The 19,207-nt window shown below is 44.3% G+C and overlaps 1 protein-coding gene across 4 annotated transcripts in view; it reads right to left on the bottom strand.

Annotated features, from left to right (window-relative positions):
* PLEKHM2 (pleckstrin homology and RUN domain containing M2) overlaps positions 1 to 6,526 on the bottom strand; it is a 30,211-nt gene extending 23,685 nt beyond the window's left edge. For all 4 annotated transcript variants that reach the window (XM_088466347.1, XM_088466349.1, XM_088466348.1 and 1 more), the window contains exon 1: positions 6,386 to 6,526. In XM_088466347.1, the coding sequence (XP_088322473.1) occupies positions 6,386 to 6,445 (60 nt within the window). In that variant the 5' untranslated portion in view covers positions 6,446 to 6,526. The remainder of the gene's footprint in view (positions 1 to 6,385) is intronic.
* Between the last annotated feature and the right edge of the window lie 12,681 nt (positions 6,527 to 19,207).

The raw sequence follows: 19,207 nt of genomic DNA, 5'->3' as shown, positions 1-19,207 counted from the left end.
CATCATTTGTGCATAGATCAGGGTCTTATACCTCACTAGCTGCAAGAATCGCATCATAACAGAGCAATATTGTAACCCTATCAGAGGACATATAGAATGGTGCCCCCGTCCCTAATGTATATATGTGCCCCCTCAGAGGGTGTAGTCACATGTAAGCATACATTTGTGTTACATTACCTAATTACAGGTACGATAAATCTCCAGCAAAGCCAACAAAATGCGCTTAGTACATTTCAGTGTTACATATTCGCATCAAACACTCCATGAATGCCATGTAACACTCTGCTACTAGTGTCTGATAATAAATGATGTAAGTAGTGTATACTCCAGGTAGGTGTTGCATATATATATAGAATATTGAGCAACATTACCCATCAAACATTTTCACCTATAAAACACGTCAGTAGTTTATGACGCTCCATGTGATATTTTAAATCTTACTTATTTCATAAATTCTCAAAAACATCAATACATAAAGAGATACGACAGCTCTATGATAGATATACTAAGTAGTACGTATGACCTAGTCTCTTTTTTTTGCGACAGTATTGAAGATATAAAAAAAAAATACATTAATAAATTAAAGTTATATTTTAGAACATTAGTTCAATTAAGAGAGAGCTGCCAAAGATACGTCTTTCTTCGGATGACCCCCCCTTGGTCACCCTACCTTTTGTTGAATATGCCGGAGGACGGGATCCTGGGCATCGATATACAGACGCTGGAATCCTGACGACGATATCCCGAAGAGAATCAGGATACCGATGTTGGCATCCCGACCTTCACCATCCCGAAGGTAAGTAGACTGATGATACTTAGCCCGAGGATGGGGGGAGGTTAGGTTTAGCCGCCCCTGGGGGGAGATAAGGGTTAGGCACCCCTCGGGGTGGGTTAGGCTACGGGGGAGGGGTGTTAGGTATCACCTGGGGGAGGTTTGAGTTAGGCACCCCCCCCTCGAGGAGGTTAGGGTTAGGCACCACCACGGGACGGTTAGGATGGGGGGGGGGTGGATGAGAGGGGAGAAGGGTTAGGGTACTTCCCACCCCTGTCGGGATTTCACTCCATCAGGCTTCCGGGTTTGGGATTTGAACTGCCGGCTATTCATACCCAGCCAACACTTTATAAGATAACCTGGCTCATGTTACCCCATAACGGTTACAGAATCAGTAACTTCCTTCTTCGTGGTGGGAGAAAATCTGTCACCTGGGACTGCAGTTATTAATCTGTAGGACACTGTGAGGACTAGACGCCTGGCTTTAGGTATCAGGACACTGACAATGGGCTGAGGAGGAGGGTATGTGAGTGTACGTGTAGAATGGGCTCATAGCATTTACTGTAGATGAAGATTATGTATAATATAACGCACATACACTGTACAGATGTACACTGTGGGGCTCATTGAGCTTTGGACGTACGTCTATTTTTAGCATGTGTACCGTGTGTGTACATACGATTACATTATATTAGCAGGCTGTGTACACGCCAAGTACGATATATGTGACCTGTCCACAAATACGATTGTCAGGGGGCAATACTGCTGGGTGCAATAATCGCTTCTGATAGGCTGATTATGGGCTGACTCCTCCTACTGACAGTACATAAGTCATTACCCTGTATATTATATTCATCTAGTCACATTATCGGTGATTCTGCGGGACCTCTGCAGGGAAGAAGATACCCATCAGAAACAACACGTCTGTATCTTATGACATTTTAGATAGAACATTTACAGTTGTTAATATGTGTCCAGACATTATTCCCACAACTGTGTATATCAGGGCCGGCTCCAGGGGTTTCTGCGCCCTGTGCAGGTCCAGTGACTGTCTCCCCTGTAGTCACGCGCAAAGGGGGTGTGACCTAATTACCATATGCTACGCCCCCTAGATAACGTTATTGGGTGCGCGCACGTATGGCATGCCTCCCAATAACATCAGGCTGGGGGCAAGCCCAGCTCTAAGTCAGTAGCTGGGCTGCCCCCAGCTCTCTCCCTGCACTGAGAGAATGGGTGCGCGGAATCCATTCTTCTTCCCAGCTGCGGCGGTGGAGGTGACCAACATCCCGACCGCCCGCGGGACACTACGTTCCGCTGGTGGAATAGCGGGGCAGTGCCCGAAAGTCGGGACTGTCCCGCTGAAATCGGGAATGGCTGGTAGGGGTGCGCCCCTGTTCGACCGCACTGGTCGAACATGCCTCGAGCCGCCCTGGTGTATATAGTACTATAAAGTGCATACATCTCTGTACAGGGTGCAAATATATTATATAAATGTCTGACATGCCTGGTGCAAATACTACCATTCTCCAGCTGGATGCACCAAGAGATAGAGACCAGCACCCCAGATATCTCTATTAATTGCCCAGGTGCCCTCTAAGGGGAAACTGTAGATAAGCTACAGACAGAGGCGCTCTCAGGGTCAGTACATAGAAAGAGAAACACTGCAGCCCGGGCAGGTTTAGGTCAACGTTTCAGATATATTTATCTTTTATTAGGGACTAAACCTGCTCAGGCTGCAGTGTTTATCTGTCTATGTGCTAGTCCTCAGCATGCCACTGCGGGATACACACAGTATATATACACATACACACACACTAGTCCTCAGCATGCCACTGCGGGATATACACAGTATATATACACATACACACACACTAGTCCTCAGCATGCCACTGCGGGATACACACAGTATATATACACATACACACACACTAGTCCTCAGCATGCCACTGCGGGATACACACAGTATATATACACATACACACACACTAGTCCTCAGCATGCCACTGCGGGAAACACACATAGAAAGATATATAGATATATATATATATTTTATGTCCCAACAAAGCGGCAGCACTCACAGGACTTGACAGAAGTATATGAAGAAAGACTGCAGACACGCAGATGTAATCTAATGTTTCAATTCATGTTAGAATTTTCATCAGGGATAGAACGATTCTATTTCTATGGCAGAGATTCCGAGCAAAAATTCTTCACCTCTATAAGTCTGGGTCTATATGATCTATACATGTGCACTGTGTAATACATAATCTTATACACAGGGTATAGAATAGACAGCGTCATATATAGCACACAGGATACACTAATGGGTGTTTAAATATAATAGGTGTATAATATATAATGTACAGTATGGGTGTATTAGCACATATAAAGCGTCACTCTAGAGATTCTTGAATACGTGAAAGGACTGAAAGCTTTACTGTGGTACTGTGTTACTGTGATTGTGTTACTGTGGTACTGTGTTACTATGTTACTGTGATTGTGCTACTGTGGTACTGTGTTACTGTGATTGTGTTACTGTGGTACTGTGATTGTGTTACTGTGATTGTGTTACTGTGGTACTGTGTTACTATGTTACTGTGATTGTGCTACTGTGGTACTGTGTTACTGTGATTGTGCTACTGTGTTACTGTGATTGTGTTACTATGTTACTGTGATTGTGCTAATGTGGTACTGTGTTACTATGTTACTGTGATTGTGTTACTGTGATTGTGTTACTATGTTACTGTGTTACTATGTTACTATGTTACTGTGTTACTGTGGTACTGTGATACTATGTTACTGTGTTACTGTGATACTGTGTTACTGTGGTACTGTGTTACTGTGATACTATGTTACTGTGGTACTGTGTTACTATGTTACTGTGATTGTGTTACTATGTTACTGTGATTGTGTTACTGTGGTACTATGTTACTATGTTACTGTGTTACTATGTTACTGTGATTGTGTTACTGTGGTACTGTGATTGTGTTACTGTGGTACTGTGATTGTGTTACTGTGGTACTATGTTACTGTGATTGTGTTACTGTGGTACTGTGATAGTGTTACTGTGATTGTGTTACTGTGGTACTATGTTACTGTGATTGTGTTACTGTGTTACTGTGGTACTGTGTTACTGTGATTGTGTTACTGTGTTACTGTGTTTTTGTGTTACTGTGGTACTGTGTTACTGTGATTGTGTTACTGTGTTACTGTGATACTATGTTACTGTGATACTATGTTACTGTGGTACTATGTTACTGTGTTACTATGTTACTGATTGTGTTACTGTGGTACTGTGTTACTGTGATTGTGTTACTGTGTTTTTGTGTTACTGTGGTACTGTGTTATTGTGTTACTGTGTTACTGTGATTGTGTTACTGTGGTACTATGTTACTGTGATTGTGTTACTGTGGTACTATGTTACTGTGATTGTGTTACTGTGGTACTGTGATTGTGTTACTGTGATTGTGTTACTGTGGTACTGTGTTACTATGTTACTGTGATTGTGCTACTGTGGTACTGTGTTACTGTGATTGTGCTACTGTGTTACTGTGATTGTGTTACTATGTTACTGTGATTGTGCTACTGTGGTACTGTGTTACTATGTTACTGTGATTGTGTTACTATGTTACTGTGTTACTATGTTACTATGTTACTGTGTTACTGTGATACTATGTTACTGTGGTACTGTGTTACTGTGATACTATGTTACTGTGGTACTGTGTTACTATGTTACTGTGGTACTGTGTTACTATGTTACTGTGATTGTGTTACTATGTTACTGTGATTGTGTTACTGTGGTACTATGTTACTATGTTACTGTGTTACTATGTTACTGTGATTGTGTTACTGTGGTACTGTGATTGTGTTACTGTGGTACTATGTTACTGTGATTGTGTTACAGTGGTACTGTGATTGTGTTACTGTGGTACTATGTTACTGTGATTGTGTTACTGTGTTACTGTGATACTATGTTACTGTGGTACTGTGTTACTGTGATTGTGTTACTGTGTTACTGTGGTACTGTGATACTATGTTACTGTGTTACTGTGATACTATGTTACTGTGGTACTGTGTTACTGTGATACTATGTTACTGTGGTACTGTGTTACTATGTTACTGTGATTGTGTTACTATGTTACTGTGATTGTGTTACTGTGGTACTATGTTACTATGTTACTGTGATTGTGTTACTGTGGTACTGTGATTGTGTTACTGTGGTACTGTGATTGTGTTACTGTGGTACTATGTTACTGTGATTGTGTTACTGTGGTACTGTGATAGTGTTACTGTGATTGTGTTACTGTGGTACTATGTTACTGTGATTGTGTTACTGTGTTACTATGTTACTGTGGTACTGTGTTACTGTGATTGTGTTACTGTGTTACTGTGATACTATGTTACTGTGGTACTGTGTTACTGTGATACTATGTTACTGTGTTTTTGTGTTACTGTGGTACTGTGATACTATGTTACTGTGATACTATGTTACTGTGGTACTGTGTTACTGTGATACTATGTTACTGTGGTACTGTGTTACTATGTTACTGTGATTGTGTTACTATGTTACTGTGATTGTGTTACTGTGGTACTATGTTACTATGTTACTGTGATTGTGTTACTGTGGTACTGTGATTGTGTTACTGTGGTACTGTGATTGTGTTACTGTGGTACTATGTTACTGTGATTGTGTTACTGTGGTACTGTGATAGTGTTACTGTGATTGTGTTACTGTGGTACTATGTTACTGTGATTGTGTTACTGTGTTACTGTGATACTATGTTACTGTGGTACTGTGTTACTGTGATTGTGTTACTGTGATACTATGTTACTGTGGTACTGTGTTACTGTGATACTATGTTACTGTGGTACTGTGTTACTGTGATTGTGTTACTGTGTTACTGTGTTTTTGTGTTACTGTGGTACTGTGTTACTGTGATTGTGTTACTGTGTTACTGTGATACTATGTTACTGTGATACTATGTTACTGTGATTGTGTTACTGTGGTACTATGTTACTGTGTTACTATGTTACTGATTGTGTTACTGTGGTACTGTTACTGTGATTGTGTTACTGTGTTTTTGTGTTACTGTGGTACTGTGTTATTGTGTTACTGTGTTACTGTGATTGTGTTACTGTGGTACTATGTTACTGTGATTGTGTTACTGTGGTAGTAATCAGTCTTTTCACGTATTTAAGAGTCTCTAGAGTGCGGCTTTATTTTTTATATATATATAATATACGGTGTGTATATATATATATATATATATATACACACACACACAATGTATAGGTGTAGACAGAGTGTATGTATGTGTGTGTGTAGAAGTAGTATGATATGTAACACAGGCTATAAAGTTGTAAACAATGTATGGGTGTATACTAAACTATATATATATATATATATATAGTGTGTAGACAGTATATTATATAACACAAGATATATAGGTATATAATTTCATTGCAGATATAATGTATAGGTATATAAATATATATCTCTCATAGGTGTAGACTGTATAATATATGACACACAGGATATATATGTGGGTATAACACAGGGCATTAGAGAGGGTGCAGCTAGTACCCCCCCCTCCCTCACTCCCGGGGTCTCACCTTCCGGACGGAGAGGTTGATGTTCTCCAGGATCCGGTCCTTCACCTGCCGCGGATCCATCCGCCCCGACCGGCTCCCAGCGCTCCCGAGTCCCGAGCAATCATGTGACCGCAGGAAGCGGCGTCATGCTGGAGGCGGGGAAAGGGGCGGGGCCTTCTGAATGTTTACGAAGCTGCCTCTAATGGGCGTGGCCACGGCAAATGTTTGGCTCCTGCTGGAGAATGTTGTCTATCGCCTCCTCCGACACCGTGACGTAAAGGGCGGAGTCCTCTATTGGCTCCACCCATACCGCGGCGTAAGGGGCGGGTCTTCTACTGACAGCTGCCATGCATGCACAGTGTACAGTACACATTCTGCACACACCTATATAATATATGCACACACACACACACATATATATATATATATATATATTTATTATAAGGGCACAGTCGTGCCCTTATAATAAGTCTGAATCGAATAATCAGAAATCTCCATAGAGAATTCAAGAGGTGGGGCAGGGTGTTTAAGGGGCTACACCTCACAAGCTATTGGAGGTACCCGGTTGAAATTTGGCATGGGTGGGTAGAACTGTCGCTCGGTGCTGTGTGCAAAATTTCAGGGCAAAAACATAAAAAATGAGGACATGGGAGTAATCTAAAGATCCAGCTGTCACTTTTTTTCTGACATTCTCAATTAGGACCACTTTTCTGCTGTTCTCTATGGGGGATTTCTGGGAAGGCATAGCTCAGGGTAGGGGGCGAATTTAGACTTGGGGTTTATTTTATTAGGTAGCTATTGTGCCAGGGTAAGGGCTTTTGGGGTTCAGGTAATTGAGAAAGTTACAGTTTTTAAGCTATTACCACACAAATACGCCATTACAAAGATAGGAAGTTTCAATTCCTTACGCAGCCTCAGTAGGACCCTCCAGCAGGTGTACTCACTGTGGCTTCACCTGGGTGCACCACGATGGCTGTTCTCTGCAGGCGGTAGCGGGGGCCGGGACCAGGGGAAAGGAAGCCGGCGTTTGCTGTGGCCGGGACTCATGGGGAGGTAGCGGGCGTTAGCGGAGGCTGAGTATGGGGGAGAAAGCAGACGGCGGTGCGGCCTAGGCAGGACGAGCAGCGGGCAGTAGGACCCGCAGGAGGTAGCTGGCGGCAGATGCAGGCTCGTGAAGCCTGCATCTGTGAGTAAAAAAAAAATAACAACGTGTAAATAAACAATAATTAAAAAAAGGCATGCCCCTGCACCCCCTCAAAAGAGCAACCAGCATCATGCTTTTAGTTACCCAGTGCTGGTTGTGCAAAAACTGGAGGACAAACGATGTAGGGGGTCCCCCGTATTCAGCGCAACCAGCACTAGGCTCTGAGCCAGTACTGGTTCTGGAAATACAGGGGAAAAAAATGTTTAGGGTCTCCCTGTATTTTCCAGAACCAGCACCGGACTTTTTCTAGCGGGCGGCTAATGCCACAGCCAGGGGAGCCCTTTCCCCGGGCCCCCCATCTGAAGAATCAACCCTGACCGCTAGTCAGCCCAGGCCGGGGATCCCTGAGGACCCCCCCAATAAAGGGGTCTCCCTCTCCAGGGCACCCCAGGCCTAGGCTGATAGCCCGGGGCTATCCCCGGCACCCCTGGCCGGTGGGTGCCGGGTTGATTGTGTAATGTGGTGTAAAAAATAGAAGTTAAATATTGTCTTTTGCTGTGGAACTGCAGTTCCCAGCAAGCCTCCCCTCCCCCGCATGCTGGTACTTGGAGAACCACAAGTACCAGCATGCGGGGCATTACGGGCCCACTGGTACCTGTAGTTCTGCGGGGTTCACAGAGCTTTTGGCCGCCCTGTATATAAATATATATATATATATATACTGTACACTCATACAGCACTGCACCTATAATATTTCTATACAGTGCATCCGGAAAGTATTCACAACGCTTCACTTTTCCACATTTTGTTATGTTGCAGCATTATTCCAAAATTGAATAAATTAATTTTTGTCCTCAAAATTCTACACACAATACCCCATAATGACAACGTCTAAAAAGTTTTTTTGCAATTTAAAAAAAAAACGAAAAAAAAACCCTAAGAAATCACATGTACGTAAGTATTCACGGCTTTTGACATGAAGCTCAAAATTGAGTTTCCACTGATCATCCTTGAGATGTTCCTACAGCTTAATTGGAGTCCACCTGTGGTAAATTAATTTGATTGGTCATGATTTTGAAAGGCATACAAAGGTCCCACACTTGACCGTGCATGTCAGGGCACAAACCACGCATGAAGTCCAAGGAATTGTCTGTAGACCATCGAGACAGGATTGTCTCGAGGCACAAATCTGAGGAAGGGTACAGAAAAATATCTGCCCACTTTGCAGCAATGAGCCCCCCTCCTGCTGAGCCAACCTGGCTGCACCTGGGAAGACCGCATAGATCTTATAGCAGCACGTAACACTAGTACTAGTCCAGTAAAATGATCATATAACATCAGTCATAAATCAGTCAACTTTTTAGATGTCAAAATTTCCATTGAAGTTTTGATTAAGGGATAATCACCACCAGTATGTACTACAAGGATACAGATAAAAATAACTTGTTAAGTTTTGAAGGCTGCTACCCTAGGCCCCTTATAAGAGGCCTCCCATATTCACAACTCATCAGATCCAAAGTTGGCTGAATTACAAATGGATGACATGATTAACATTTTTTTTACGTAGAGGCTATGACCTCAAGTATTTAGCCAATGTCAAGAAACAGGTGTTGAGTCTAGTTAGGATCTGCAGTCAGGAAGTCAAAGGTCGAAATCCCGACGCCTATCATTATCCCTACGCCGGGAGGCCGACGCCTGGCATACTGAACGAAGGCAAGCCGGGGCGGTGGCCCATGGACAGCCCACATTAGGTTAGGGGCTCCCGGGGGGGACTTAGGGATAGGAGTCCCCCCCCGGGAGGGTTAGGTTTAGGATAGGGGAAGGGGGGGGTTAGGATTAGGCACCCACAGGGGGAGGTTAGGGTTAGGCACCCCCCCGAGAGGGTTAGGATTAGGCTAGGGGAAGAGGGGTTAGGGTTAGGCACCCGCAGGGGGAGGTTAGGGTTAGGCACCCCCCCGAGAGGGTTAGGATTAAGCTAGGGGAAGGGGGGTTAGGGTTAGGCACCCGCAGGGGGAGGTTAGGGTTAGGCACCCCCCTGAGAGGTTTAGGTTGCGGGGACAGGGGGTTAGGTTTAGGCACTAGGGGGGGGGATAGGGTTAGGCACGAGGGAGGGAGGTTAGGGTTAGGCACCCCTAAGGGAGGGTTATGGTTAGAGGGGGGAAAGGGATAAAGATAGTGTATTTATACTGCTGCCGGTCTGGATTTGAACGCCGGATTGCGGTCACTCATATCGATCCCCTTGATAGAACTACAGTTCTTCAACAGAGGGTAACTAAACAGAAATCTGCTTTGGCAATACTCCAAGATTAGAAGATTTTGGTTTAAAGTCTCTAATTTTATTCCACAGATCACGGGGAAACAATTACCCTTCCCCTGGGCACCATTCCTATTAGCAGATTTTACATCTTGGTCCCCAATTTTAATACCTAAAAATGCTCTGCATCTGCCTCCCCTCTCCTACAAGCCCTCCACTGCCTCCCCTTCCCTTTTAGAACCCAATTTAAGGTTCTCACACTCACTTACAAAGCCCTCAGCCATTCCTCTCCCATTTACATCTCTGACCTCATCTCCCTTCACTCTCCTGTCCGCCCTCTTCGTTCAACAAATGCACGCCGCCTCTCATGCCAATTGATTACTTCCTCCCATTCCCGCCTCCAAGATTTTGCCCGCGCTGCTCCCCACCTTTGGAACTCTCTCCCTCTCCCCATCAGACTCTCCACCTCTCTTCAATCCTTCAACCGGGCTCTCAAGACCCACTACTCCATCATAACCTTCCAGCTCTCATCTTAACTTGCTGCTACATACTCCTTCCTCCCTGCCTACCCCATCTGTGTCACCCCTGTCTGTTTGTCCCTCCCCCTTAGAATGTAAGCTCCTATGAGCAGGGCCCTCTACCCTCTTGTGCTTCTCCTTACTCTACCTTCATCTACTTCTTACTCTCTACCAGGGCACCTAACACTTGGTTGCTTTGCATTGTTGCTTATCTGGGTGTTATGGTCGCAAATGTAGCAATGTATATTATCCATGCCCTGTAATGTATTGTACTGTAAGTCACTGTAAATCAAACTATTTATGTACTTTGTAAGGCGCTGCGGAACACTTGTGGTGCCATATAAATAATCAATAATAATAATAATAAAATGTATTGCCACTATTAGCGGTTCTTGTAACCTTAGCTAGAAGGTTGATTCTACAATACTGGCTCTTACAGTTCCAACAATAGAAATGTTAAAATTTGAATTACTGTCCATACTTTATTTTGACAGACGTTCTGCTCTTTATGATATTGAAAAGGGAGTTAAGTCATTTTACGCAAAATGTGCTTTATAGTTAGATTATTTACCCATCGAAACTTCCAATAAAATGATGAAAGATGTCGAGTACCCCACTTGGGCATTACTTAGGCGTCTCACATCTAATTGCTCGATAAGACTTACCACCTTTACCTTTTGGTTTCTTAAAGCTGTACACGATGTGTTTTCAATAACTGATTGGCAACTTTTTCTTTCTTTTTGTTTTATTTCGCCTAATTTCTATACTTTATTTTTCTTTTCCCTGTAAAATAAAAATGTATTCAATGTTTTTTTTATTATAGATACAATGTATATATTTATTGATATCTTCCATGTAATACAAAGTCTTACATTTTTCTGTAATGTTGACATTTATTGAATAAAATAGTTTTTATTTAAAAAAACAACAGAAATCTGCATTTTTACCCTGGGTGAATCGTTATAATCAGTCAAGTAGCCATATAAATAAAATCTCTTAAAAATGATGGCTGATTGTGCAAACTGAGCCGGACCTAAAATTGCAAGATACTCGTATAATGTCATGTTACAAATGTGGTCCAGTATCAGGGACCTTGTCAAAACTGACATATCAAGCTTTTGTCCCAAGGCGGATGTGAGTCATGGAGGCAAACCAGTTTGTATTAGATGCACATGTACCAAATGTAGATTTATGATCCCAAGTGATAGTTTTTATCATCCGCACTCTGGGTACAAATATTCCATTCTTCACAAACTTACGTGCAATTTGAACTTTGTCATATACCAGATCATATGCCCCTGTGGTCTTTCTTACATAGGCAAGACCGAGTGGGTATTCAAAGGGAATCGGTATGAAATACCACCGGCCGCATGGCCGGCGGTTCGATTTCCGGCAGCCCGACATCAGCAGAATTCCGAGCAGCGGAAGCCCGACAGCGCTGGAAATCCTGATCGTGGATAGGCGAGTATCTACTAACCTAACCTAACCCCCCTAACACTCCTTAGAGGTGCCTAACCCTAACCACCCCCATCCCCGCTGCCTAAACCTAAGTCCCCCCCGGGGGTGCCTAACCCTAACCCTCCCTCCCCCTAGTCTAACCCTAACCCTCCCGGAGGGGTGCCTAACCCTAAATCCCCCCCGGGAGCCCTAAACCTAACCCTCCCCCCTGCGGCTGTCCGCTCGCGGCACCCAGCATCACTACGATCGGGATGCCGGGCGCCGGTCTCCCGGCGTCGGGGAACTGACGGGCGTCTACATCTAGACGCCCGGCATTTCACCCTTGCCGGGATATGACAGTCGGGAAGCCGGCTGCCGGTATTTAGGCAGTCGGCTTCCCGATTGCATACCATTCAAAGAATACGTGGCTGCTCATAGTAGTGCCATTAGATCAGCAATTCATTCTGGCACCAGCGAGCAGCCAGTTGGTAGGCACTTTGTATATGCCCCTCACCCGTTATCTGCCCTTAAATATAGAATGATTGATCACGTACCCCCGTCCATTAGGGGTGGCAATAGATCTAAAAAGTTGGTCCAATGTGAAGCTTGTTGGATACACTGGTTAGGCCCGTTAGCACCTAGAGGGTTAAATTAACAATTAGGTTTAGGTTCCTTTTTGCAAATATTGAGCTATATATATCTTTAGCTGACACAAAGGTTGTGAATATTTTACAGCAAACCTATCGGGTTACTGATATTTATTTGGATTAAGGTGCACATCCACTAAACGATTTTAGCCCTGTCCAACCTCTAAACGATTTTCCCTTGAAATTTGATCTTCCACTCTGAACGATTTGTAAACGATTTTTAAATGATTGAACGATAACGATATCGTTATCGTTCAATCGCCTTCTAAAATCGTCTAGTGGATGCCCCCCATTACTAATATTTGCTGCAATTTACCCTGTAATATTATCCTATTGGGAGTAATATAAAAAGCATGAGACAAGATGGAGTTTAATATACAGGTTGAGTCTCCCATATCCAAAATGCTTGGGACCAAGCGTATTTTGGATATCAGAATATTCCGTATTTTGGAATATTTGTATACCATATTGAAATGTCTTAGGCATAGGGCCCAAATCTAAACACAGAATGCATTTATGATTCATATACACATTATACACACAGCCTGAAAGTCATTTTAGACATTATTTTCAATAATTTTGTGGTTCAAACAAAGTTTGTGTACATACATGAAATTCATTTATGTTTCATATACACATTATACACAAAGCCTATAGGTCATTTTATACTTTTATTTGTAATAATTTTGTGCCTTAAACAAAGTTTGTGTACATTGACCCATCAAAAAGCAAAGGTTTCATTATCTCAGTCATGCTGAAAATATTCCTTATTTCGGAATATTTGGATATGGGAGACTGAACCTGTATATGGAAGTATGCTGATTCTCCCATATGTTTGTAGTGTTCGTGTTTATGCGCATATTGAAGTTTTATTTATTGTTTTAGTATTCTGTATCCATGGTGATGGTACACTATGACGCATCATTGGATGTGCGCCGCTGGTCGGGTGAGCAGTCCCTTTCCAGTGAGGTCGCGTGTGTGCACTGGGTGACTGACAATTTTTATGTATGTTACTGTCCTGATGAAAATGCCACGTTTATAGGCATTGAAACGTGGACTATCCAATCTGTGTCATGTTGTATTTTTGCATGCGTGGAGCGCCACACTTAAAGACGATATTTTATATATATATATATATATATATATACTGTATATATATATATATATATATATATATATATAAATATATATATATCCCCATTCTCATTCTGTACACAAACATTTACTAACATGAAACCAGCAGGTAACGGTGTATGATCCAATGGAGGTAAGAGAACCATTATGGAAACAATCCTGCGCCATATTGGTAGGGTGATTGGCTTCTGACAGTGAATTACCCCTAGTGGTTAGGTATGTCCATGTGATAAGGAATATAGGGCCTGATTCAGAGCCGCTCGCTCTGAATCAGGGCCGGGCTTTTTTTTTTTTTGGAGTGGCCTCTTGCCCGCTCGCATAGCTGTGTGACCACCCACAGCTATTGCGAGCGGCCAGGATGGTTGCGATGGTCAAGACCATCGCGACCATCGGGCTTGCGACGAGACCCTTGTGTTAGGGTCTCATGGCCGCAAGCCCCAGAGAGCTTCTGGCTCTAATTGGTGCAAGACCCGGAGCGACGTAGTGCCCGTCGCTAGCCGGGTCTCGCGGCATGCGCACGACGGAGCCGGCTCCGTCATGCGCATGCGCTGTGGGCCACCATCGACCCGGTTGCGAGCGCTCAGCGCTCGCGACCGGGTCTGAATCAGGCCCATAGATTGTAAGCTCCATTGGGCCAGGGACTGATGAGAGTGTCTTTAAAGTGCTGTGGAATATAGAAATAACTAGTAATAAAATAAATTGATAAAAGTGGGCACTACTAGGGGCTGTTAAACCATTTATAACCCCCTTATCCCCGTCCCCAAGCAGAGCTGCTGCAGCATCATTTATCCCCGGGCGCTCTGCAGATCGTTGCAGATGTCGGAAGCCTTATCCTGAGGATAAATGTGTAACGAAGTCCTGATAATGGACAGGGGGCCTGATTCACTACAGATCGCTATTGCGAATGCGGCTGCGATTACGCATGCAGATCTGCTGCAAAAATATGCTGAGTGCAAATGCGAAACCAGTGCACAGCCAGCATAGAGACGCCCACTACCGCTATCTCACAGTCCTGCGTATACATCGGGAACATGGAGTAACATCCGCCCCTCACCCACAATTACAGCAGGTCTGACCTTACTCAGTAATCGCTAACCTCGTCGCACGCAGTGAGTACACAATCTGTGTATGCCGACGCAGTGGCTAATTTATGCACGCTCATGCAACGTCGTTCAAACGGACAGGCACGCCTGCGTTTCTCCGGGCCACTCCCCCGTCACCACCCCCAAACGCTGACGTTCCATCTCTTGACCTGCAATGGTTTGTGTAGGTGATCGCAATGCTAACTCACGCATGCGCAGTACGCACCATCGGCCGATCTGCATGCGCTGTTGCAGTTGCGATTCGTGATGAATCAGGCCCAGGGTGCAGAATTGCCCTGTACATTATATTAACATATGGTGCGGTCACCTCATTCTGTGAGCTCATTTATTATGTGAGCTACCTGCGCATCTAATTATAGACTGTGTATCATCCGGCAAGATCACAGACAAGTCACTACGGTTGGCAGGAGAAGGACAGTGCAGGACCTCTATAGAAACGCAGGCTATATGATCCAACATAGATATAAACGCTCTGTTTCCCTGCGATACAAAGGAGCCAATTATTCACCATCATTCCTTGCCTTACTCCATACTGCGGCAATAAGGGACAACTCAATCAAAGCATTCATGGTGACACAGCTGCTCCGATAAGTAACTTTCCGGCGATTGCTACAGGCTGTACGTCCGCTGCCATCGGTACGGGAAAAATTTACAGCGCTAGGTTCTGCTCCAGCAGAGTTTCTGCCGCTTAGGGGGTGCTTGCGCGCTCAAGGAGCCGGAGGAAATACTTCGCACTCCGATAAAGGGATAGAGCGTGCGAATGCCAGCTGAAGATGGTGCGTCTGTATCTGAGACTGGGCGGTAAATTTACTATTATTCATGTTGGTCCCGATTTACATTCTCGTGTGATATCACTTTTTTGCAAAACAGGGAATTTACAATCAATAAAGTCAGGTGATTTGTTAATTTTTTGGATTTAAAATCGGGTGATTTAATGCCGCAAATTTGTCAGTTTTTACCATTAGGTCCAATGGGACAGAAACATCTGGTAGAAGGTAAGTATGTGTGATTGAGGTATGTATGTAATAAACTTTTATTAAACACAGTGTGTGAGTACTGTCTTTGTTTAACTATTTATTTTACAGTGGGGGTACGGGTGCTGGCCGCCTGCTGGCACTTGTAGTTCCACAAGTGTCGAAGGGCAGGCATGCTGGCACCTGTAGTTCCATTTTAAAATACAATAGTTTAATACTATTTTACACTTTATTACCCCCAAACCCACCGCTCCAGGGGTGCGGGGAAGAGCCCCGGGCTTCAGACCAAGCCTGGGGTTCAGGAGAGGGGGGACCCCTTTTTTAGGGGGGCCCCACCTCCCCGGCTTGGCCTGACCAACTTGGGGTGAGAATGCTTTGGCCCTGGAGACCCGGTAATAGGGTCTCCGGGCTGTGGCATAACACCCCGGTCGTTTTGGGTCCAGTGCTGGTTTTAAATATATGGGGAACCCTATGCATTATTTTTCCCCCTAAATTTAAAACCAGGACTGGCCCTGCAGCCAGGTGCTGGTTCTTAAATTGCGGTGGAACCCTACTCGTTTTGTTCCCCATAATGTTAGGAACCCGGACTGGTTGACCAGTCCGGGCTGGTTAGCCTTTATTTTGGGGGGAGGGGGACCCCACGTAATTTTTTTCCCATAAAATTAACCCTTAAAATATATATAAAAAAAATAAACAAGCAGTCTGCACAAATTTCACTGATATGTGCAGGCTGCTTGTTCGGGAGAGAAATTTGGGCGGTGAAATTGGGACTTCAAAACGGACAGGATCGACCAAATACACCATCGATCAAAATTATCCTGTCAAAACCGGGAGCTTGGTAAATTCTTGATTTTTAAAGTGAAAAAAAATAAAGTCCGTTTTTGATCGATCCTACCAGAGTTGAAAATCGGGACAAATCGGGACCAAACATGAATCTTAGTAAATGTACCCCTGGGTGTATTGGCTAATCACTGCTGACAGTGCACCCGGGCCGCTGTGTGCTGCAGAGGAACACTGGGTACAGCACAGGGCAGCTGGTGGGAGATTAATGGGTGAGCTTCTATCTGCTCAGAGATGGTAGTCAGGGCTATAGGGGCAATGTTAGCTCAGCCAGGTAGAATGGAGAGTCTAGAGCAGAGCCTTGAGCGATGCAGACAGTAAGGGGGAGTGAAGGATGTTCCGGGGATGGAGACGCTGACCTTCATCGTAGGTGCGAGCAGACTGCTGGTCATTTAGAGCAGGCGGTAGGCTTTACAGAGCAGACTGCTGGTCACTTAGAGCAGGCGGTGGGCTTTACAGAGCAGACAGCAGAGTTAATAAGGAAGCAGGGGGGGGAAAGGGGGTTATAAAGCGGCTGTACATAAGTCTTACAAGGAGGCAAAGCAGCCGAAGGTGGTTGGATAATGATGGTTCCATGAGGATAGGGGATAACAGCAAAGATAGAAGGGAAATTGCCATTGAGAGGGACGGGTGGAAGTGGTGAGCTGGGTGCAAACAAGCATGCGGGGGGCAGTGAGTGGGGAGGGACAGGGTCAGTGGGCACAGAGTCCTTGTTTGTCCTCAGGGAAGGGAAGGAGCTGGGGGAAGTGATTTCTATAACTATTAAGATTGCAGAATAAACTGTGTAGCAGCCAGCTATTATATATATATACATACACACACACGCACACATATACATACACAATTATATATACGCACAAAATAATTGTAGGTCTGTCCCATCTTCTCAGTGTGTACGCCGATGAAACCTGGGTGCACGCCCCAAGCGGCTCCCACCATGAAAGAGGCCTGGCCAGTGGGCACTAGGGGTAGGTGTGAACAGAGCAGAGGGCAGGGTCGAGACTGAGGTGACATATCCCAAATCCGTTATTCTAGTATATATACGGTGTGCCTTAAAAATAATAATTGAATGATCCTAAATACGGCTGTGTGTTATGGCAAGAAGCTGAATGGGAGCAGAGTGATAGGTCCATCCTGTTCTACGTCGACTGAGGACATTATACAAAAAATCAAAGGCTAACATCTCCAGCCCCAAACATTACTGCTTATGGCATTCAATGATGAAGCTCAGGCCTGTACAGACAAACTATCTATAACTCATTGCGAGAATGCCCCCCTACTGCACCCGGTTTGCATTGCCCGGGACTCTCCTTCTGCATCTGTTTTGCATTGTAAGAGACCCCCCCCCCATGTATTAATCTTCCATTGCCAGATACCCACCTACTACACCCATCTTCCATTGCAAACCCCCCCCCCACTACACCAATTTCCCATTGCAAGCTTCCATTGTCAGAGACCCCACTACTGCACCCATCTTCCATTGAAAGCCCCCCCACATCATCAGTCTTCCATTGCCAGAGCCTCCCTCACTACTACATACATCTTACATTGCCAGGGATTTCCTCCCTCTACCGCACCCATCTTCCATTGCCAAATACAGTCAGGTGCATAAATATTGGGACATTGACAGAATTTTCATATTTTGGCCTCTATTCACCACCACAATGGCTTTGAAATGAAACAAACAAGATGTGCTTTACCTGCAGACTTTCAGATTTAATTTGAGGGTAATTACATCCAAATCAGGTGAACGATGTAGGAATTACAACGGTTTCTATATGTGCCTCCCACTTTTTAAGGGGCCAAAAGTAATGGGACAAACTAAACAATCCTAAATGTAACTTTCACTTTTTAATACTTTGTTGCAAATCCTTTGCAGGCAATTACAGCCTGAAGTCTGGAACGCATAGACCTCACCAGACGCTGGGTTTCATCCCTGGTGATGCTCTGCCAGGCCTCTACTGCAAATGTCTTCAGTTCCTGCTTGTTCTTGGGGCATTTTCCCTTCAGTTTTGTGAAATGCATGTTCAATCGGATTCAGGTCAGGGGATTGACTTGGCCATTGCATAACATTCCACTTTTTAGCCTTAAAAAACTCTTTGGTTGCTTTTGCAGTATGCTTCGAGTCATTGTCCATCTGCACTGTGAAGCGCCGTCCAATGAGTTCTGAAGCATTTGACTGAATATGAGCATATAATATTGCCCGAAACACTTCAGAATTAATTCTGCTGCTTTTGTCAGCAGTCACATCATCAATAAATACAAGGGAACCAGTTCCATTGGCTGCCATACATGCCCACGCCATGACACTACCACCACCATGCTTCACTGATGAGGTGGTATGTTTTGGATCATGAGCAGTTCCTTTCCTTCTCCATTCTCTTCCCATCACTCTGGTACAAGTTGATCTTTGTCTCATCTGTCCGTAGGATGTTGTTCCAGAACTGTAATGGCTTTTTTAGATGTTGTTTGGCAAACTCTAATCTGGTCTTCCTGTTTTTGAGGCTCACCAATGGTTTACATCTTGTGGTGAACCCTCTATATTCACTCTTGTGAAGTCTTCTCTTGATTGTTGACTTTGACACATATACACCTACCTCCTGGAGAGTGTTATTGATTTGGCCAACTGTTGTGAAGGGGGTTTTCTTCACCAGGGAAATAATTCTTCTGTCATCCACCACAGTTGTTTTCCGTGGTCTTCCGGGTCTTTTGGTGTTGCTGAGCTCTCCGGTGCGTTCTTTCTTTTTAAGAATGTTCCAAACAGTTGATTTGGCCACACCTAATGTTTTTGC

The sequence above is a fragment of the Taudactylus pleione genome, unplaced genomic scaffold (assembly GCF_031769625.1).
Source record: "Taudactylus pleione unplaced genomic scaffold, aTauple2 ptg002871l, whole genome shotgun sequence".
NCBI classification, from domain to species: domain Eukaryota; kingdom Metazoa; phylum Chordata; class Amphibia; order Anura; family Myobatrachidae; genus Taudactylus; species Taudactylus pleione.
Note: the sequence above shows the minus strand (reverse complement) of the source record. Positions and strands in the feature narration are given on the sequence as shown.